The sequence below is a fragment of the Nicotiana tomentosiformis genome, chromosome 9 (genome assembly GCF_000390325.3).
Source record: "Nicotiana tomentosiformis chromosome 9, ASM39032v3, whole genome shotgun sequence".
In the NCBI taxonomy this organism is placed as follows: Eukaryota; Viridiplantae; Streptophyta; class Magnoliopsida; order Solanales; family Solanaceae; genus Nicotiana; species Nicotiana tomentosiformis.
The window spans coordinates 91396394-91416939 of record NC_090820.1 but is presented as its reverse complement, the minus strand read 5'-3'; the positions used below and the strand labels follow the sequence as shown (position 1 = coordinate 91416939).

At 38.9% G+C, this 20546-nt stretch overlaps 1 protein-coding gene across 1 annotated transcript; it reads right to left on the bottom strand.

Moving 5' to 3' along the window:
- Window positions 1-4191: 4191 nt before the first annotated feature.
- On the bottom strand, window positions 4192-5593 carry LOC104113320 (uncharacterized). The gene has a single exon (XM_009623447.4). The coding sequence runs from the start codon at window positions 5272-5274 to the stop codon at window positions 4543-4545; it is 732 nt and encodes a 243-aa protein (XP_009621742.1). The 5' UTR covers window positions 5275-5593; the 3' UTR covers window positions 4192-4542.
- Between the last annotated feature and the right edge of the window lie 14953 nt (window positions 5594-20546).

Genomic DNA, 20546 nt, shown 5'->3' with positions numbered 1-20546 from the left:
TATTAAGAGAGTTAGTTTTGATTGGAATTTTAGAGAGGAAGAAGCACACACCACACACAAAATATATACAAATCAGATACAAAATATACAAAAGATATATTGTATAAAATTTGTATAATAATTGTATTTAAGTTGTATGATGTAGTTGTATTTAACTGGTAGAAATAATGTATGAAAGTTGTAGATAAATTGTAGATTAGTTGTAATTATGCACAAAATGTATACTAATCAGATACAAAATATACAAAAGACATATTATATAAAATTTGTATAATAATTATATTTAAGTTGTATGATATTGTAGTTGTATTTAAGTGGGAAAAAATAATGTATGAAAGTTGTAGATAAATTGTAGATTAGTTGTAAATAAGTGTATACTGTATAGTTAGTTGTAATTCAATATTACAAAATCAAATGCAATGTGACTAATTCAATATTACATTCCAAGTCGCAATTGACTATAGTTTTATTGAGGGTAAAATTTGATTATGTAATTTGACCACATAACTTGTGATTATAATTGTCCAAAATATCGATAAGTTCAAAATGTCTTTGTGCCAATTCAAGTACTGAGTAGTGCCTTTTGTCTAAGTAGTAAGGAGTCCTATTTTCAAGTTGGTTACGTGATAGACCTGCAGGCTTTTGGTGCTTATAATGTAGTTTTAATTTCCTCCGCGTTACGAAAAGTAATGCATGTTTAAGGAAATCAATTGTGTTAAGCTGATAGCATAATCAGATAAATATTATTCGTTGAAAGACATTTACTAAAGAAGAATTTCGTGATGCTTAATTGTGTGAATATTAGAGTTAAATACCAAGAGGTGTTGTTATGTCAAATATCACCAGTTTCTCAAATTATACATGGGGAGGCAACTAGATTTTATCATCATACAACTATTTTTCAACTTTCATACAATATTCAAATAAAAAATATATATAAACAACAGAATACAATTTACCTACAATTTTACTACAATTTTACTACAACTTTACTACAATTTCGTAAGTATAATGTATGTCATGTCGTCTTTTTCTTCTTCTTCTTCTTCCACTTCCTCTTCTTCTTCTTCTTCTTCTTCTTCTTCTTCCTCGTCTTCCACTTCCTCCTCCTCTTCTTCTTCTTCTTCTTCTTCTTCTTCTTCTTCTTCTTCTTCTTCTTCTTCGAGTTTCAATATGAAATTCAACCAAAACCAAGTCTAATCTTCACCAAATACCCTTAAAATTGAGATATAAACTCCAAATAATATTTCTCAATTGTTTGCAACAATACTCAATCCAAACAAATAATGGTTTTTGAAAACCCAAATTTGAATTCAATAGGGACTGCATACATATTTGACAAAATTGTTAATAGGTGTATTTTTATGACTTGCTCTGTGTCCGCCAAGTGCTTGAAGCGAATCAAATTATTTTTTGCATGTTTTGCACTCAAAGATTTTACGTCCCAATGATTGATTCTTTTTCATTATATCTACACAATTCGCCATTGCTAGTTTCTCTATTGATAGTACTGATTCTTCTTCTCTGCTTCTCTTTAACACCATGGCTTTTGAAATTTTTTGAAACTTAATTAGTCACGGTGAGAGAAAGTGATAAAGAAATAAAGAAAAATTGACGTGAAAGGCGGCAGTGGGGAAAGAGGAGAGGAGAGAAAAAAGGAAAAGGATGTAACTAAATCCCCTAATTTAAGGCACTAATAATAAATTATATATAATTTGTAAGTAATACTTGTTTAGGGTGGGTAATATACAAAATAAGGACAATTTTGATTAATAACTTTCAAATATTATATAGGAAGGAAAGAATCTCTATCTTTTTCTATCCACTTGAAATTCCACTGTCTTTTTTTCTCTCTTTTCTTTTTCCTATATATGTTGTGGAATTCTTTTCGGAAAAAGTTAAAAGCACATTGTCTTCAAGTGGGACACTCTGAGGGGCGGCTCGACCTAATATGAGCCTAAGGTGAAAATAAAAAGTGATATCTTAAATATTTTTAATTATTTTTTAACTCTTATAATTTATCGAAATCTAAAGAAGTTATAATCAGTTTTAATTATTGTCATTGTCAAACCAATTTGTTTAATCTCTCTTGTGTTATCATGTTGAATTTTATTGATTTAGTTTTGAAACACTTTTTCAACCGAGGTAACTGATATAGAAATTATTAACGGTAATTGAATTAATACTTTTTACCTGGTTGAGTTTGCCGATTAGAGTATTCTTCTACTTATACAGTTTTTCTTAGCACTTTTAATTCTAAATATAAGTTGAAACAAATAATACTATAGTAACTACTATATTTCAAGAGTCATTCAATGTTAAGGACGAATTTTAATAGTTACTTATCAAAGTAGCTTAAAAAATATCTACAAATGCACTCAAAAATTTAAGAAAAATTATTCTAAACTAACATTGTAGGAAGATCGATTTAAGTTGGGACGAATTAAAGACAGGAAACAACTAGTAACTACAATTTAAGATAGGTATAACTTTTAGCTATAACTATTTTAACCAAATAATTTAAAATTTCTATCAATAATACATAATTATTAAATATTATATGTATTATTTATAGATTTTGAGTCCCTAAATATTTTGAGGGCCTAAGGCCATTGCCTTAGTGACTCTGCTTATGAGTGAAAGTTTTGGTATACCATAGGATTAGATTACCTAAATAAATGACACTAAAAAAGGAAGGATTGAGCCTTGAATTTGTTATTACTTCATCATATTATTATAAATATAGTAATAGTAATAACAAATTATAAGTTTGTTATTACTTCATCAAGCATGGATAGCAGGAATGGACATAATCTAAACAATGACACTCAACTGCCCATGCTTACTTTTATAGCTAAAACCTCATAATTTCATTAGTCTTTTCAAAGCTTCAAATGCCTTTTGCAACCTTACTCATTAAGTAGTAGAGTACTAGTAATTGTTGTTGAGAGAGGCGACAACTTGTGAAATCCAAATAATTTGGCATGCCAAATTTTCATGTGATGTAATCAAAAGTCATTTCTATCAAATCAAATTGGAAAAGTTAAAAGGAAGGCAAGTTTTTACAACGTTATCCCATTTTATGAAAGATTATCTCGAAACAATATATCACTATATATACAGTGCGTTATATATTGAAAAAAATAACATAAGTCATGCATTTACAGGTTTAGGGTAAACAAATCTCTCTTTGGTTTAATACTAGAAGATTTGTCCTATTATGTTTCAAATGCCAATCACCATAGACCATAGTATTATTAATAAAATATACTCCGTAATGCGTTTTTAGTTGAGTTAAGAAATATTCACATTATTACAAGGTAGTGCAGAGAATATCAGCATAAAAGTCGGAGTTAAACCCACATTTTGATAGTAATTGGATTTGACACCTCTCAATTTCAGATGATCCAAAATAAATGTGTATAAGATTTTGTTATATCCATTAAGAAGATTATTTCATTGCATTAATCATAAGCTAATTGACTAAATTGCTCTTTATATCTTCTCAGGTTATTCTTTATCTCTCTTCAGGCTTTTAGATCAAACTTCAAAGAGCACATTTTCGGACCAAATTAATTTGGCTAATACGATACTTAGACCCCGTTTGGACATAAAATTTGATGGAAGATTTTTCTTAAAATTTTTTTTTTTCCGAAATCAGCGTTTGTTCATAAAATTTTTAATTTTCACTTGAAGATACATTTTGAAAATTTTCGAAAATTTTAAAAACTGCAAAAAACTGTTTTTCAAAATTTTCACTCAAATCAATCACAAAACTTCAAAAATAACCCAAACTAAAATTTATGTCCAAACACAACTCTAAATTTCAAATATCATTTTCACTTGAAAATTTTTCACTATTTTTTCGAATTATACAATTCTTATCTCCAAACGCCTACTTAGTTTGGATTAAAGGGACTTTTTCCATAGAGATCATATTTGACCTGGTATATGTTAGTGCTACATAAGGGGAACTTTGGAATAATGGTAAGGTTGTATTCATATGACCTATATATTACGGGTTTGAGCCGTAGAATTAGTCACTAATGTTTCATTAGAGTAAGAAATTTTTTGAGTTACGACTTTTTTCTGAACCTCGCATGAATACAAGATGTCTCGTACACCGAACTGGCGCTTTTAGTGTTAGTGTTATACTTTATCCAAAACAAAGAAACGAAGTTTTTGACAATATAGGATAGTAAGATGCCTTGAAATTAGCAGACAATATCTAGTGGGAAATTGAGAATACATTCCCTATTTTCCATCTCTCCGTTTCAATATTAACCTAGAAAACGAAAAAATTAACACTTTCTAATCTCTCTGAAGCTAAAAATCAGCTCAGTATCCTAAAAACAGCGATCACTGCATGCATGCTTGTAATAAATTGGAAACTTCATCTTCTCTGCAATTATCAACGGCTCAGATCGATTAGTACCCCTGCTTCAATACCAAATCTACGGCTCCTATTATTTATGAATAAAACTAATAATTCGCACTTATTTTCAGTATTCCTTTTTTTTTTTTTTTGAATTTAGAAGTTAGCTAGGCTTGGCTATGAAGGACAATAGCCAACTTCTCTTGTTGATGAAACTTGACTTGCTTAGCAATAAACTTTTCTATAGCCTTCTGAAACTCCTCATTACTTAATTCGTCAACTCCATACGCCGTCTCCGTTGACGGCGATACCTCGCCGGAATTTTCAACTTTCAGGCGCTTCTCTGTCTCCGATCTCTGAAACTTTACGCAAATTTCCTCTACACTTTTCCTATCCAGATTCTCCGACTGCGTTCTCCTCATCGGACCTTTTGATTCCATTGCATTAATTTTAATCGTTTCCGCTTCTTCGTCGGAACCACGTGACTCCTCATTTTTCACTGAGCTCTTTTCAAATATCATCTGTTTATCTTCGTACACAATCTCTAGATCTTCCTTTTCGGACGAGAAATTAGACGAAAACTCGGTATTTTCGAGAAACGAGTCGTAGAGTTCAGTTTCATCGACATTGCGGAATGTGGAAGAGTAGTCGCCGGAGAGGCGGCCGCCGGACTTCAATAGGAGAGTGAGGACGATGAAGTTGCATAGGATGAAGATGAAGCAAGGACTAAGTATTACATCGACGAGTTGACGGAAATACTCACCGGAGATTTTCACCGCGAAAGGCAAGCGAGTGGAGATCCATAACAACAGAAGAAGCACAAAGCACAACTCAACAATGCGTAAAACTTTCCCAACGCATTTGAGACTGCCGAGTTTTAGAATCGCTGCATTATCCATTTGAGAAGCGATGAAGGTTCTAGAAGTACCAGAAATTCAAATGCTAATTTTCCCGAGAAAATTCGAAAGAAAATACGGTTAAGAAAATTGAAATGGCGAGAAAATACCAAGCATATCATTCACAATTTGAAAATTGAAAGAGCAGAGAAAATATAGGGAAAGGGAGAGAGAGGTGGAATTAATGCAAAAAAGCAGAACTAGGGCTATGACGCTCTTGGTTTTATTACTGAAAGAGGAGGAAAAGGACTGAGGGTTTTGGATTATTGCAGTAATGGAAGCGTTTCGAAAGAATTGGTTTTGGCGTTTTCTATAGAGTACCAGTCAAATGATGAATAAACAATAGGAGTAGAATTTTGGCCAAATAACCAAAAAAATTTATTTGACATAAAAGGTTAGCCCGGTCCACGAAATAACTCATGTTCATATAAGGTCCGGAAAAAATCCGTAATGTAGGTATTAATAATTGATTTTACGATTCAAACTCGTAATTTATAAATCATACAGAGATAACTTTACTATTGGTCCAAAACTTCCTTAACATTTTTTATTCCATAGCAGAATTTTTTTGATCCATTAATTCTAATTTTCATCGAGTAGACAATCTAAGGAGGTAGAAACTACGAAGTTCAAATTCGTTTTACTCTCGAAATTTTCATTCGTTTTATTCCATAATTCGTTTTACTCTAGAAATTTGAACACAATCGCATAAATTGGAACATGGAAAATAACAACAATAAGAGTAATAAAGTATGTGAAAATGCTACACAAATAACTATGCTTGAGCTTCCTAACCTAATGTTGAAAATTGCGAAATTTTTTGTTTATCAATTGGGAATACGTTAATTGTAGCAACATGGAATGTTTGTTAAATATCTAATCTTACATTATGGTGTTAAGATTTTTTGGGTATTAATCTACTCCATTTTGAGGTTTTATAGCCTTTCTCTAATCAAGGAATTGTGGACTAGTGCAGTTCATCTGCATAGCATTTCAAACCTTATAAAGGATATAAAGCATCTAAAGCTAAATAGTTTTTGATCAATTATAATAGGGGAAAGAAGGAATCAAATGATATTTTGTACAACAACAACAACTCATAAGTATGGTCCGGAGAGAGTAATGTGTACGCAAATCTTAACCCTACCTTGTGAAAATAGAAAATCTATTTTTAATAGACCATCAGCCCAGGAAAAACATAATCACAACTCAACTATACAGTTAGAAAAAAAATACAAATGATATTTTGTCCTCTATGAAATATCAATATATAGTGTTGGTATATAGGGACAGACACGAACATTCACTTTGACCTATCTAGTTCGAGAAGCAAGTTACTAATTAATTACATGTGAGTAGTTTTCTAGGCTACTATTTCAAAATCCTTACATACCTTATTCATGTCATCACGAATTTCATCAATATAAACTAAGTATTAATATAATGTACAGAAAAAATGACTACTTGAAATAAATGTGCCAGAAAAAAGTAATATATATACAACCAATCTCACCGCCCGATGGTTACAAACAATGTATACGAAGTATTATCATCACCAGAATCAGTAGATTAATTACTTATTAGTATACATTAACAGTTTCGACTTTTTGACATTAATCATGCAATTTAACACATTGTAATACCTCACCATAAGTGTGCTAAAAGGTAAAGTCGTGTTTTTCTTTTCCGAGAAAAACTTATACTAATATGTTTGGCCAAATTTTTGAGAAGTCAAATAATCTTATTTTCTTTAATAATACATTTATTTTAGAGAATTGTGATATTTGACCAAGCTTTTGGGAACATAGTAGTGCTTTTTTGATAAAAGAAGAAGTTATTTTTAAGAAGTTAAATAACAATATTTTTTCTCCTAAAACACTTTTGGAATTTGACCAGGCACAAATAGCTGTTGTAATATTGATAAATTCTTTTTATTGATTAGTAAAATACAAACGACTACTCTTCAAAAAGTACTTATGATAAAAATCATTTTTCAAAACTATAAATTTTAGAAACTTATTCAAACAAGTTACTCCCTCGGTCCCAATTTATATGGTGGAGCTCGAATTTCGAGAGTTAAACTTCTTAATGTTGATCGTGAATTCGAACATAGAACTGTTTACCAGAAAAATAGATATAGTTGAATTTATACACAGTTCCGAAGATATGTGATATAACTTAACACAGAATGCTGGGATAAATAAAAGGATGAATATGGGTTAGAGAAACGTAATCCAGGCGAATCAATTATGAACAGTGAATCTAGGATTTAACGAAATAGAATCAATCTAAGAAACTAGAAAGATTACTTTTCCTTATAGAGGAAATAATACAGTTTTTGATAGTCTAAATCTCCAAAAAGATCGATCCTTGGAATGATAAACAAGCCCTTTTATAGTGAAGGGGTTTGGCTCCAAGTATAATAAAATAAACATTCAGTGGGAGACCCATGATAAATCAGTTTTTCCATAATTTCTGCCAAGATTCCCTCTACTGGGATTACAACGGCTTTTGTCTGCGAGCTCGATCTTGCTTAGAATCCTCGATTTTGGTTCGAGCTTGACTTCGGCTCGAACTCGTGATCTTGGCTCGAGCCCGATCCTGGTTCGAGCCTTCGGATGGATTCCAGGTCGATGTAGGTTGGTTTTTGGATTATCAGCACGATAGATCTACCCGCGCCATGGTTCGATTCTTGTTCGAGTTTGATTATGATATCGATCTCAACACGGACCGGCCTCCCCGGGCTCTAGGTTAGTTCATTCCCCCCTTCGGGATTTTACTTCGATACACCACCCTTCGAACCGTACCAAACATGCCAAGGTTGAGATTCATTTCGACTGTATACAGATAGTCCTCTCGTTTCTCAGAAAGAAATATGGCGAGAAACGATATGATTTTCAACGGCTCGATCGGATTATACCTTGTCGATTCCATCAAGTTAGACCATGATACACATGATAGCTGTCCTGTCGGTTTAGTCTTTCAAGGTATTTAATGCATGTTAGCGGTGGTCGGCCACTGCTGATAACGAACCGCCGTCGCTTTGAACCTATAAATAACTCTCACCTTTATCTTTTACCATTTCTGCATCTTCTATCTTCTAAAATTTCTCAATTTCTTCTTTATACTCTCTAGCCTACCAAAAAAGCTCTGATTTCTTTCCGAAAAGACCTCTCAATTCTACCAAATCTCTATCACGTTCTTCTACTCCTTTTTTTGAATTAAAAAAAGAATGACGAAAATATCGCAAACCGTTCCTCAGAAAGAAAAAGTTTCGTCTTCACATTGTGCCGCCGATGAGACACCAGCGGAGCCACGGCTAGAGGAGTGTGTCCCCGAGGCGTGCGTCCTTACTTCAGATTTTAAAGTTGATAAAGGTTCATCGGTCCCTGGCTGGTGTGAGCCGGTATCAAGGTATATGTGTTCGATTACTGAGAAGCACCTCGATTTTCTAAAGAAGGACTGCAATTGGGGGAGAAGACGAAGACATCACTTCTCACGTGAAAGGGTTTTTGAACGTATATACTTACCCTTTCACTTTGGGTCCCCTCGATTCCGTCGTTATCGACTTCTGTCGACAGTATCAGGTAACCTTAGGCCAGGTCATCCTTCTTTGTGGCAGATCATTATTCTGATCTGATATTTCGTGAGCAAAATCGAGGGGATATCGTTCACCCTCGATCATCTTATCCGGCTGTATCGTCCCCGACCTTTTTGGGGAGGGTTAATAAAACTCCAGCGTCGGGCTACCAAGGCTTTGTTCTCGAGTATTGATGAAGACAGGGACCGGGGTTGGATGAGCAGGTTCGTTCGAGTAAGGACTTCGGACCTGATCCCGACTGAAAAGATGCCCTTTCCCGAGGAGTGGAATCTGAAACGTAAGTGTGATTTTGCTATTGATTCTATTTGGTTCTTTCATTTGTTCTCTTATCGATGCTCCTCTTTTCATGATGTAGCGGTTCCTTGGATGTCCGGAGCGATTTCCGACCTCAAGAATTGGGTACGGGATCTTGTTTTGACTTCCACATACGCCGAACGCTCATGGCGTGATTTGTCTAAAGGTCGATGGGAGGCCAAAAATCATGGTAAGCTCATTTCTCGGACTCTGACGAGGCATTTCTCGATATTTTTTATAAGGTTTCCCATATGTAGGTTTGGGTAAGGATGCGGTCTTGAGACCTCTGTCTAATGAGGAGGATGTCTCGACCTTCGTTCCAAAGCCGGTGAAGGAAAATAAAAGGAAGAGAGCTTCGTTGCTCGAATATCCAAAACCGAAGAAGAGGACGGCTCGTAAGCCGAACAAGAACGTTATTCCTTTGACCGTAGAATCCGTTTTGCGCCTAAGGGATGAGGAAGAAGAGGAAGAGGATAATGAGTCCACGCTGGCAGTCCGGACGAAGAGAGCCACCGATGCTTCAACGCCGGCTGGATCGATGATGCCCTATGGGGCTCCGTCTCGAACTGAAAATATACCGGAGAGAGGTTCTGGTAGAGTCCCCGAACTATCGGACGTTGAAGACGCCTCTCACCGGAATCAACCGGCAGGGGTTACAATCGAAGAGCCCTTTGAACCCCTCCAAGCCGAGGGGAATGCTCCGAGCGAGTCACTTGGGGCATCAGCGATCGAGGACTCGCCTCCCTTTCCCGCTTTTTCCGCAGAGGTGATTCGGGAAGCTCAAGCTCTGGGGGCCCTCGATCTAGGTAGGCATCACGATGAATAGGATCCATTTTGTGACATGTTTACTGGTATCGAGGATGTTGCCGGTGCCGGTGATGAATCAGATCTTTTTCACGGTTTACGGTAGGCTTTGAACCAGGTGATTCTATATGTTCGTTTTGTTGGTATTGCCTTTATGTTCGTCTTTCGTTAACTTCGCTTCTTGTTCCTCCGTAGGCTGCGGCGGTCCATCGAGAACAATGTTCTCGTTCCCAGAATGAGCTGCATCGATACGTGGCCGACCTGAAACGCGCTACCGATGAGAGGAACTCTCTCAAACTTTCCTTAGGGTAGAGAGATGAGAAAATAAAAGATCTCCGAGCCGAGCTGGCCAAGGCTTATCAAGACCAGAATGATTTGTCTGAGCAGGTAATGATGATTTTGAAAGCCTATGGGTTCGATACCAGAATGGTAGCTAACATTTCGGTCTCGCAGCAGCAGCAAAAAATCGAGATGATAGGGAAGCTGCGCGAGGAGGTCGATGTGATAAGGATGGAATCCTTGCGGTGGAAACAAGGTATGGACCACTTTGCTACAGAAAAAGAGACTGCTCGAGCCCAGTTATCATCATCTGAAACCCAACTTCAGACAATGAAGGAAAAGGGCGTGGTTCAAGCAAGACAAAATTGAGGAGCTCGAGGCTCGGTTGGCCTCAGTACTCACCAAGGCCGAAACGGCAAAGATTTATACGGATGCGCTCGTGGCCGTCTATCGGGCTGATGCTGAAGCTGCCCAAGTTCAGGCAAGAGAGGCAGCCGAATCCGCCAATGGTCGGGCGCATTGGGTCACCGAACTTGCTAAGTACCGATCCAGGAGAGAAAATCTCGAGGAGATTCATGCTCGCGGCTTCGATCTCATAGAAGAGATAAAAAGGGCAAAAGAACTCGAAGCTGATGTTGAAGCTCTGGTTTCCGATGATGATGATGATGACGATGGGAGCAAAAGCGGATTCGAGAATGGGGGGGAACCTGATAAAGAAGAGACCGCTCCCGTTTAGTTTTTTTTTTTTTTTTTTTGTTGTAGCCACCTATGTAGATAATTTTTGTGTATAAGCATATCTCTATGTATTAAACCACTTAATCAAACTTGAACCTCGTGGTTTCTGCAACCGAGTGAGCGTTTATTCAAACTTGGGGCAATGTATCCCTTTAGGCTTTTGACGGTCAAGCGGGTGTTCGCTTGTGCTCGAATTGATGTAGCTCGTAGGCTATTTAGTCGAATGAGTGTTTGCTCGAACTTGAAATAAAAATAGGCCGTAGGCTTGATCGAGTGAATGATTCGAACTCGAATTAATGCAGCCCGTATGCTATTTGGTCGAGTGAGTGTTTGCTCGAACTCAAAACGAAAAATAGCCCGTAGGCTCGATCGAGTGAATATTTCGAACTCGAATTGATGCAGCCCGTAGGCTATTTGGTCGAGTGAGTGTTTGCTCGAACTCAAAATGAAAAATAGCCTTTAGGCTCGATCGAGTGAATGGTTCGAACTTGAATTGATGCAGCCCGTAGGCTATTTGGTCGAGTGAGTGTTTGCTCGAACTCGAAATAAAAAATAGCCCGTAGGCCTGATCGAGTGAATGATTCGAACTCGAATTGATGCAGCCCGTAGGCTATTTGGTCGAGTGAGTGTTTGCTCGAACTCGAAATGAAAAATAGCCCGTAGGCCTGGTCGAATGAATGATTCGAACTCGAATCGATGCAGCCCGTAGGCTATTTGGTCGAGTGAGTGTTTGCTCGAACTCGAAATAAAAAAAAATAGCCCGTAGGCTTAATCGAGTGAATGATTTGAACTCGAATCGATGCAGCCCGTAGGCTATTTGGTCGAGTGAGTGTTTGCTCGAACTCGAAATGAAAAATAGCCTGTAGGCCTGGTCGAGTGAATGATTCGAACTCGAATTGATGCAACCCGTAGGCTATTTGGTCGAGTGAGTGTTTGCTCGAACTCAAAATGAAAAAATAACCCGTAGGCTTAATGGTCGCATTATATCTTAATTCTTCGCATGTTATTACACGCCCGGGTTCAGGCCAATTTATACGAGCATGGTTCGCTTCGACCATTTGGCTCTTTACAGTTTTCCTATCGGGACCCTGTTGCTGTGAAGTAATTCTCTTACGGGGCCTCGGATATCATTATAAATGCTGCATGACCAGTGATTACCTCATTAAAAACCTTGCCGAAAAACCCATTTGGGATAAAACCGGTATAAGGAAAAAAGAGTGCAACGCGTGCTTTCTGATGAGAGATCCGTCCCTTGTTCAGACTTCTGCAGGGGTCAGTTTTGAGATATAAACGAATATGGAAAGGTTGTACCTTAACAGTAGTACCATTTTAGATGTGATACATTCCAGTTGTTTGATAACTGCTTGCCATTTATAACGCCGATCCTGTACGACCCCATTCCGATGTCCTCGAGTACCTGATATGGTCCTTCCCAATTCGGTCCTAGATTCCCTTCATTCGGATTCCGGGTATTGATGGTAATTTTTCTTAACACTAAATCCCCAGGCTTGAAATGGCAGAGCTTGGTTCTTCGATTATAATACCTTTCGATTCGCTGCTTTTGGGCGGCCATTCGAACGAGGGTAGTTTCTCGCCTTTTGTCCGATAGTTCGAGGCTTGTGTTCATAGCCTCGTTATTTGATTCTTCCGTCGAGAATCAAAATCTGGCACTGGGTTCACCAACCTCGACTGGTATCAATGCTTCGGATCCATATACTAAGGAGAACGGGGTCGCCCCCGTACTGGATTTTGATGTTGTCCGATATGCCCAAAGGACTTCGGGTAGGATTTCTCTCCATCACCCTTTAGCATCGTTCAATCTCTTCTTTGAGTTTTTAATGACAGTTTTATTCGTTGATTCGGCCTGCCCGTTCCCACTGGGGTGGTACGGCATCGACAGTATCCTTCTTATCTTGTGGTCTTCGAGGAATCCTATTACTTTGCCGCCAATGAATTGCTTTCCATTGTCACATACTATTTCGGCGGGTATCCCGAACCGGCATATGATATGATTCCAAATAAAGTCTATAACTTCTTTCTCTCTTATTTTCTCGAACGCCTGTGCTTCAACCCATTTAGAAAAATAGTCAGTCATAAACAAAATGAATTTGGCTTTACCTGGGGTCGATGGCAGAGGGCCGACGATATCCATTCCCCATTTCATGAAAGGCCACGGGGATAGGACCGAGTGGAGTTGCTCTCCGAGCTGGTGGATCATTGGTGCGAACCTTTGACATTTATCACATTTACGAACGAATTCCTTCGTATCTTTTCCCATATCGATCCAATAATACCCTGCTCTGATTATTTTTGGGCCAATGTGTCGGCTCCAGAGTGATTCCCGCAAGTACCCTCATGCACTTCCCGTAAGACATAATCGACATCCCCCGGACCCAAGCATACTGCCAATGGTCCGTCGAACGTTCTTCAGTACAGTGTTCCATCTGAAGCTAGAGTGAATCGAGCAGCCTTGGTCCGTAGGGTTCTGGAATCTTTAAGGTCCAATGGGAGTTTTCCGTTTTTCAAATATTCGATATACTTGTTTCTCCAATCCCAGGTTAAGCTTGTAGAATTTATTTCGGCGTGTCCTTCTTCGATTACCGATCTCGAAAGTTGAACAACATTCCCCGAGCCCATATCATCTACCTCGACCGATGACCCCAAATTTGCCAGTGCGTCGGCCTCATTATTCTGTTCCCGTGGCACATGTCGTAAAGTCCATTGTTTGAAGTGGCGCAAAGTGATAAGCAGTTTATCTAAATACCTCTGCATTCTACCTTCTCGAACTTCGAAAGTCTTGTTTACTTGACTTACCACCAGCAAGGAGTCGTAGTTGGCTTCGATGATTTCTGCTCCCAAATTTCTAGCTAGCTCGAGGCCTGAAATCATGGCTTCGTACTCGGCTTCGTTGTTAGTCAACCTGATAGTTTTAATAGATTGTCTAATAATACCACCCGTGGGTGGTTTCAAAACTGTGCCCAGCCCGGACCCCTTTACGTTTGAAGCCCCATCCGTAAAAAGGATCCATACCCCCGATGATGTATCTGATTTCAACAGTTCTTTTTCGGCTTCGGGTACGAAGGCTGGTGTGAAATCGGCCACGAAGTCTGCTAGGACTTGAGAATTGATGGCCGTGCGGGGTCGATATTCAATATCGTACCCACTGAGTTCGACGGCCCATTTGGCTAGTCAGCCCGATAACTCGGTTTTGTGCAAAATATTACGAAGTGGGTAAGTAGACAATACGCATATGGGGTGACATTGGAAGTATAGCCTTAACTTCCTTGAGGCGCTTATCAGTGCAAGCGCCAACCTTTCTAGGAGCGGATATCTAGTTTCCGCCTCTCCCAAGGTTCGACTTGTATAATAAACTGGGAATTGCGTACCTTGCTCTTCTCGGACTAGGACACCGCTTACGGCGATTTCCGATACTGCAAAGTACAAACAAAGTTTCTCATCGATTTTTGGAGTGTGAAGCAGTGGTGCGCTTGATAGATATCGTTTTAGTTCTTCTAATGCTTGTTGGCACTCCGGGGTCCAAGAAATATCGTTCTTCTTTTTGAGTAGAGAAAAATATTTATGACTTCGATCGGACGATCTCGATATGAATCGGCTTAGGGCGACGATCCGACCCGTTAATCTTTGCACGGCCTTCACGCTGTCTACGACGGTGATGTCTTCGACGGCCCTGATTTTATCGGGGTTAATCTCTATTCCCCGATGTGATACCATGAAGCCGATAAACTTGCCCGAACCGACCCCGAAGGCACATTTTTCGGGGGTGAGCTTCATTTTGTATTTTCTCAAAATCTCGAACGTTTCCTGCAAATAAATAAATGGTCCTCTGCGCGCAGGGATTTGACTAACATGTCATCAATATAAACCTCCATTGATTTTCCTATTTGTTCTTCGAACATTTTATTCACTAGGCGTTGGTAAGTGGCCCCTGCATTTTTTAGCCCGAAGGGCATCACATTATAACAATACGTTCCATATTTGGTGACAAATGAGGTATTTTCCTGGTCTTCCGGGTTCATCTGTATTTGATTATACCCGGAATAGGCATCGATAAAAGTGAGGATCTCGTGGCCGGCCGTGGCATCGATCATGCGATCGATGTTGGGCAACGGAAAAGAATATTTGGGGCATGCTTTGTTCAAATCCTTATAGTCCACGCACATTCTAAGTTTGTCTCCTTTTTTAGGGACTACAACTATGTTGGCTAACCATTCGGGATATTTTACCTCCCGAATGGACCCTATTTTGAGAAGTTTGGTTACCTCGTCTTTTATGAAGGCGTTCTTTCTATCGGACTGGGGTCTTCTTTTTTGCTTCACCGGTCTGAACCTATGATCCAAACTTAGCTGATGCGTCGTTATGCCCGGCGGGATCCCTGTTATATCTAAATGGGACCAGGCTAAACAATCGATGTTATTGATAAGAAATTGAACGAGTTTTTTCCTGAGTTCAGGGCTCAACCCCGTTCCCAAGTATACCTTTAGCTCGGGCCGGCGCTCAATTAATTTGACTTGCTCTAGCTCCTCGATCGTCGATTTTGTGGCATCAGAATCATCGGGAATTACGAAAGATCGAGGGACCCTTTGGTCCCCACCCTCTTCAACTTTCTAGTTGTCTGGCTGGGTTGAAGTAGCTGTCTGTGATTGCTATTTGGTGTCCCGTTCTCCTTCCGGGCCCGATCCTTTTATCGGCGAAAGTGAGGACATTGGTTTGGCTTCGTCGACGATGAACATTTCTTTTGCGGCTGGTTGCTCTCCGTATACCGTTTTGACATCTCCCGACGTCGGAAATTGGAGGACCTGGTGTAGGGTCGAAGGCACGGCTCTCATGTTGTGGATCCATGGTCTTCCAAAAAGGGCGTTATACCTCATATCGCCTTCGATCACGTGAAACTTTGTTTCCTGGACAGTTCCGGCCACGTTTATTGGTAAGGCTATCTCCCCTTTGGTGGTTTCGCATGCCATATTGAACCTGTTTAGGACCAGAGTTGTAGGTACGATCCGATCCTGCAGGCCGAGCTGCTCTACTACCTTCAATCGGATGATATTGGCCGAGCTACCTGGATCGATCAACACACGCTTAATTTTAGTTTTATTTACGAGTACGGATATTACCAGCGCGTCGTTGTGAGGTTGGATGACCCCCTCTGCATCTTCATCACCGAAGGACAAAGTCCTCATGGGTGCGTAGTCTTGAGTCCGAGATCGCTTTTCCCTCACCATCGACATTCTAGTGCGCTTAAGCATCGGTCTCCGGGGGGTATCGGTGCCGCCGATGATCATGTAAATAACGTGCTGTGGTTCTTCTTGCTCGTTCTACTTGCTCAAATCCCTACTTCTAAAATGGCTCTTTGCCCTATCACTCAGAAACTCCTGAAGATGCCCTTTGTTAAATAGGCGAGCTATTTCCTCTCTTAATTGCTTGCAATCTTCCGTTCTGTGGTCATGGGTACCATGATATTCGCACGTTTGATTGGGATTTCTATGGGCAGGATTGGTTTACATTGGTCGAGGCCATTTAGTGTCTTCGATGCGTCCGATGGCCGACATGAGAGCGGATGCGCCCACACTGAAGTTATATTCCGATAATTGAGGTGCTTCTATAGGCTCGGCATATTTGTGGAAGCCGCTCTTACTCATAAGCCCCCGAGAGTTTTGTCCCCGATCAATTCTTTGACTGTTCCGAACTGCGCTGCGTGTTGAACCATTGTTTACTCGATCGGTGACGTACGGTCGATATCGGTCTCTGTTTGACCTTTGCTCTCTGTTGATCTGCTTTTGATTAATAACTGTCTTATTCTGATGAATAGGTTCGTACGGGGTCCCCGACTGATCATCCTCGACCCTAATTTTTGATTGATATCGGTTGTGCACATCTGCCCAAGTTACCGCCAGATACTCGATCAAATTTTGCTTCAGCCGATGTGATGCTGTCGAACTTAGCTCGTTCAACCCTTGGGTGAAATCTTGTATGGCCCAGTCGTCGGTGACCGAAGGTAATTCCATGCGTTCCATTTGAAATCGGGATACAAATTCCCTCAGCATCTCTCCCTGCCTTTGCTTTACTTTGAAGAGGTCTGATTTTCTCGTTGTAACCTTTATGGCTCCAGCATGCGCTTTTACGAACGAATCTGCTAACATGGCAAAAAAATCGATGGAATTTGGTGGTAAATTGTGGTACCAAATCATAGCTCCTTTCGAGAGGGTCTCCTCGAACTTTTTCAATAGCATGGATTCGATCTCATCATCTTCCAAATCGTTGCCTTTTATGGCACACGTGTAAGAGGTGACATGTTCGTTAGGATCGGTCGTACCGTTATATTTGGGAATTTTGGGCATACGAAACGTTTTTGGGGATTGGCTTCGGTGCCGCACTTGATGGAAAAGGCTTGTGTATGAAATTTTTTGAATCAAGCCCTTTTACCATTGGTGGAGCCCCCGGGATTTGATCGACCCTGGCGTTATACGTTTCCACCCTCTTGTCGTTTGCTTCGACTCGTTTTGTGAGTTCCTCGAGCAATTTAGTAATTTTGGGAGTAGTCCCCGATTCCTACTCGTTAGATTTTACTATGGCAGGCTCTGTTCTGGGGGTGACCTCTCGAAGTAACCCCTGCCGGACCTCTCGAAGTGGAGTGGAAACCGGCCTGCTTTGTGCTTGAGTTTGGCTCTGTAGCCGAGCTATCGCTAATTGCTGGGCTTGTAACATCTCAAAGATCATGCGTAAGCTGGCCCCGATCTCCTCTGGGTTTTGGGTGTCTTGGGCTACGGATCGAGCACCGCCCTGAATGCTTCTTTCCGGTTCGGAATGCTGGTTTGCTTCCAAAGCAATTTGTGAATTGACATCTAGTGGTATTTCGGCTCGAATCTCGGGTAGTGCCAAGTTGTTGGTTTCATCTTGAAGGCCAACTTCGTAATCGGTCGGTGAAGCCATTCGGTCGGTGGCTATTCGTAGCCGAACCTGAATTGAAGGTGTTTTCGGAAATAAGTGACCACTGTTATCCTCGGCCCCACGGTGGGCGCCAAACTGTTTACCCGAAAAATGGATATAGTTGAATTTATACGCAGTTCCGAAGATATGTGGTATAACTTAACACAGAATGCTAGGATAAATAAAAGGATAAATATGGGTTAGAGAAAACGTAATCCAGGAGAATCAATTATGAACAGTGAATTTAGGATTTAACGAAATAGAATCAATCTAAGAAACTAGAAAGATCACTTTTCCTTATAGAGGAAATAATACAGTTTTTGATAGTCTAAATCTCCAAAAAGATCGATCCTCGGAATGATAAACAAGCCCTTTTATAGTGAAGGGGTTTGGCTCCAAGTATAATAAAATAAACATTCAGTGAGAGACCCATGATAAATCAGTTTTTCCATAATTTCTGCCAAGATTCCCTCTAGTAGGATTACAACGGCTTTTGTCTGCGTGCTCGATCTTGCTTAGAATCCTCGATTTTGGTTCGAGTTTGACTTCGGCTCGAACTCGTGATCTTGGCTCGAGCCCGATCCTGGTTCGAGCCCTCGGATGGATTCCAGGTCGATGTAGGTTAGTTTTTTGATTATCAGCACGATAGATCTACCCGCGCCATGGTTCGATTCTTGTTCGAGTTTGATTATGATATCGATCTCAATACGGACCGGCCTCCCCGGGCTCTAGGTTAGTTCGTTCCCCCCTTCGGGATCTTATTTCGATACACCACCCTTCGAACCGTACCGGACATGCCAAGGCTGAGATTCATTTCGACCGTATACAAGAACCTTTAAGTTTATTGAACTAAAATTTTAATTCTAATATATGAAAACTACATAAAAAGTAATATAAGTCACAATAATTAATAATTTAAAATATCTAAAAGACATACGAAAAGATCACGATAAAAAAAATTCGTTTGATTCTCGAAACATGAATTTCGCCACATAAATGGAAACTGAGGGAGTATAAGAAAGAGGTCAAAAAAAGAAGATGGAGTATGAAATAAAAAACCAATGAAATCGAAAATTTTTATTTTGGGCGAGACTCACCCAACAAGTGTATCCGTGGAGTCCATTTATTGATGTTGGATTAATTTAAATAAATAAAGGAAAAAAGTGAATTTGTTGTTGATGTGGTTCCCACCTCATATATTCATATTCAATAAATAGAAAACTAAACAGACAATACAAGAGAAATTGAGGGAAAGAAACAACGTGGAAGCCATTTTCCCTCCTTAATTACCATCTTTGGTCGCAATAGAGTATAGACTCCGACAAAATTTTTTCCCACTTTGTATTGTTGATCAACATAGTCCAACAAAGCCACAACAAATCTATATTCAAGCAAAAGAAAACGGCATTCTATCCAAACGTAATACTCCATATACATTTTGTATAAATCTGTCTTCGTCTTGTTTTTATTTTTATTTTTATTATCATATTTTATATCTTTCTAAATTCATCTTCACTTGTCAAAGCTTTAAAACCGAACCTTTAAAAGTTATTCATCGATATCATATGAAATACAGAATTGTGCTCACAAAATACTCTTCTTATCAATATCAGTATGAAATACAAATTATGCTCACAAAATACTCTTCTTGTCAATATAAAATTTATGTCTTCTTGTTAATTAGATGCTCCTTATTCTGGTACATATATACAAATTTATGCCCGCTGACATTGAGACTTTTGCATTTGATCCATTTTGCTACCATACTTGCAAGAAAAATTATATCAATACAAACATATTGTTTACTATTCCCCGTTTTAATTTATGTGAACCTATTTTTTTTTTAGTCCGTGCCAAAAAGAATGACATCTTTCCCTATTTGGAAACAATTTACCTTTATGCAATGATTTATAGCCACACAAAATATATGTGCCTCATTTTACATCACAAGTTCAAAAGTCTTCTCTCTTTTCTTAAACTTCGTGCCCAATCAAATGAGTTTACATAAATTGAAACGGAGAGAGTATAACTTTAAAATAAAATCAATATGAACTTTTAGTATCACAGTAATTTTTTTGTTCTAAAATGAGATGGTGGGCCAAATTTGCACAAAAGATAATCGTGCTAAAGAATAGACTAAAATTATATCACTACAATCTTTTAGTGATAAAGAATAGACAATAATGAACAAAATCTTATCAAGGACTTAACATTGTAGAGACTAATACGGCAAGAATTGTTTTAAGTAGACTAACCAGAGTAAATAATACCTTAATACACTAGCAGAAATGATATTTGGGGAAATTTTATATTTTGGGTATTGTTTCGGACGGTAAAAAACGAGAAGGAGAAACTCTTCAACTCATTTCAGATAGTGTTTGTGGTTTCGCGTGGGACCCACAATCCACTTTACATTTTTAAAAGTTTTTATTTAATCCTTTAGTTGGCCCAAATTCTACTAACTCACTTTTTCTTCTTTGTTTATAATTAATGTCAGCAAATGAACCCCACAAATATACTTGTCAAAATAAAATTTCTCATTGAAATCAGAAGGTAGAAATGCCACTTCCTACAGACTTGCACTATCTTCCAATATCCATGGGATTTTGTCGGCTTG

Bases quoted from the DNA above. Each gene is read 5' to 3' on its own strand.
- LOC104113320 (XM_009623447.4), bottom strand. From the start codon at position 5,274: ATGGATAATGCAGCGATTCTAAAACTCGGCAGTCTCAAATGCGTTGGG.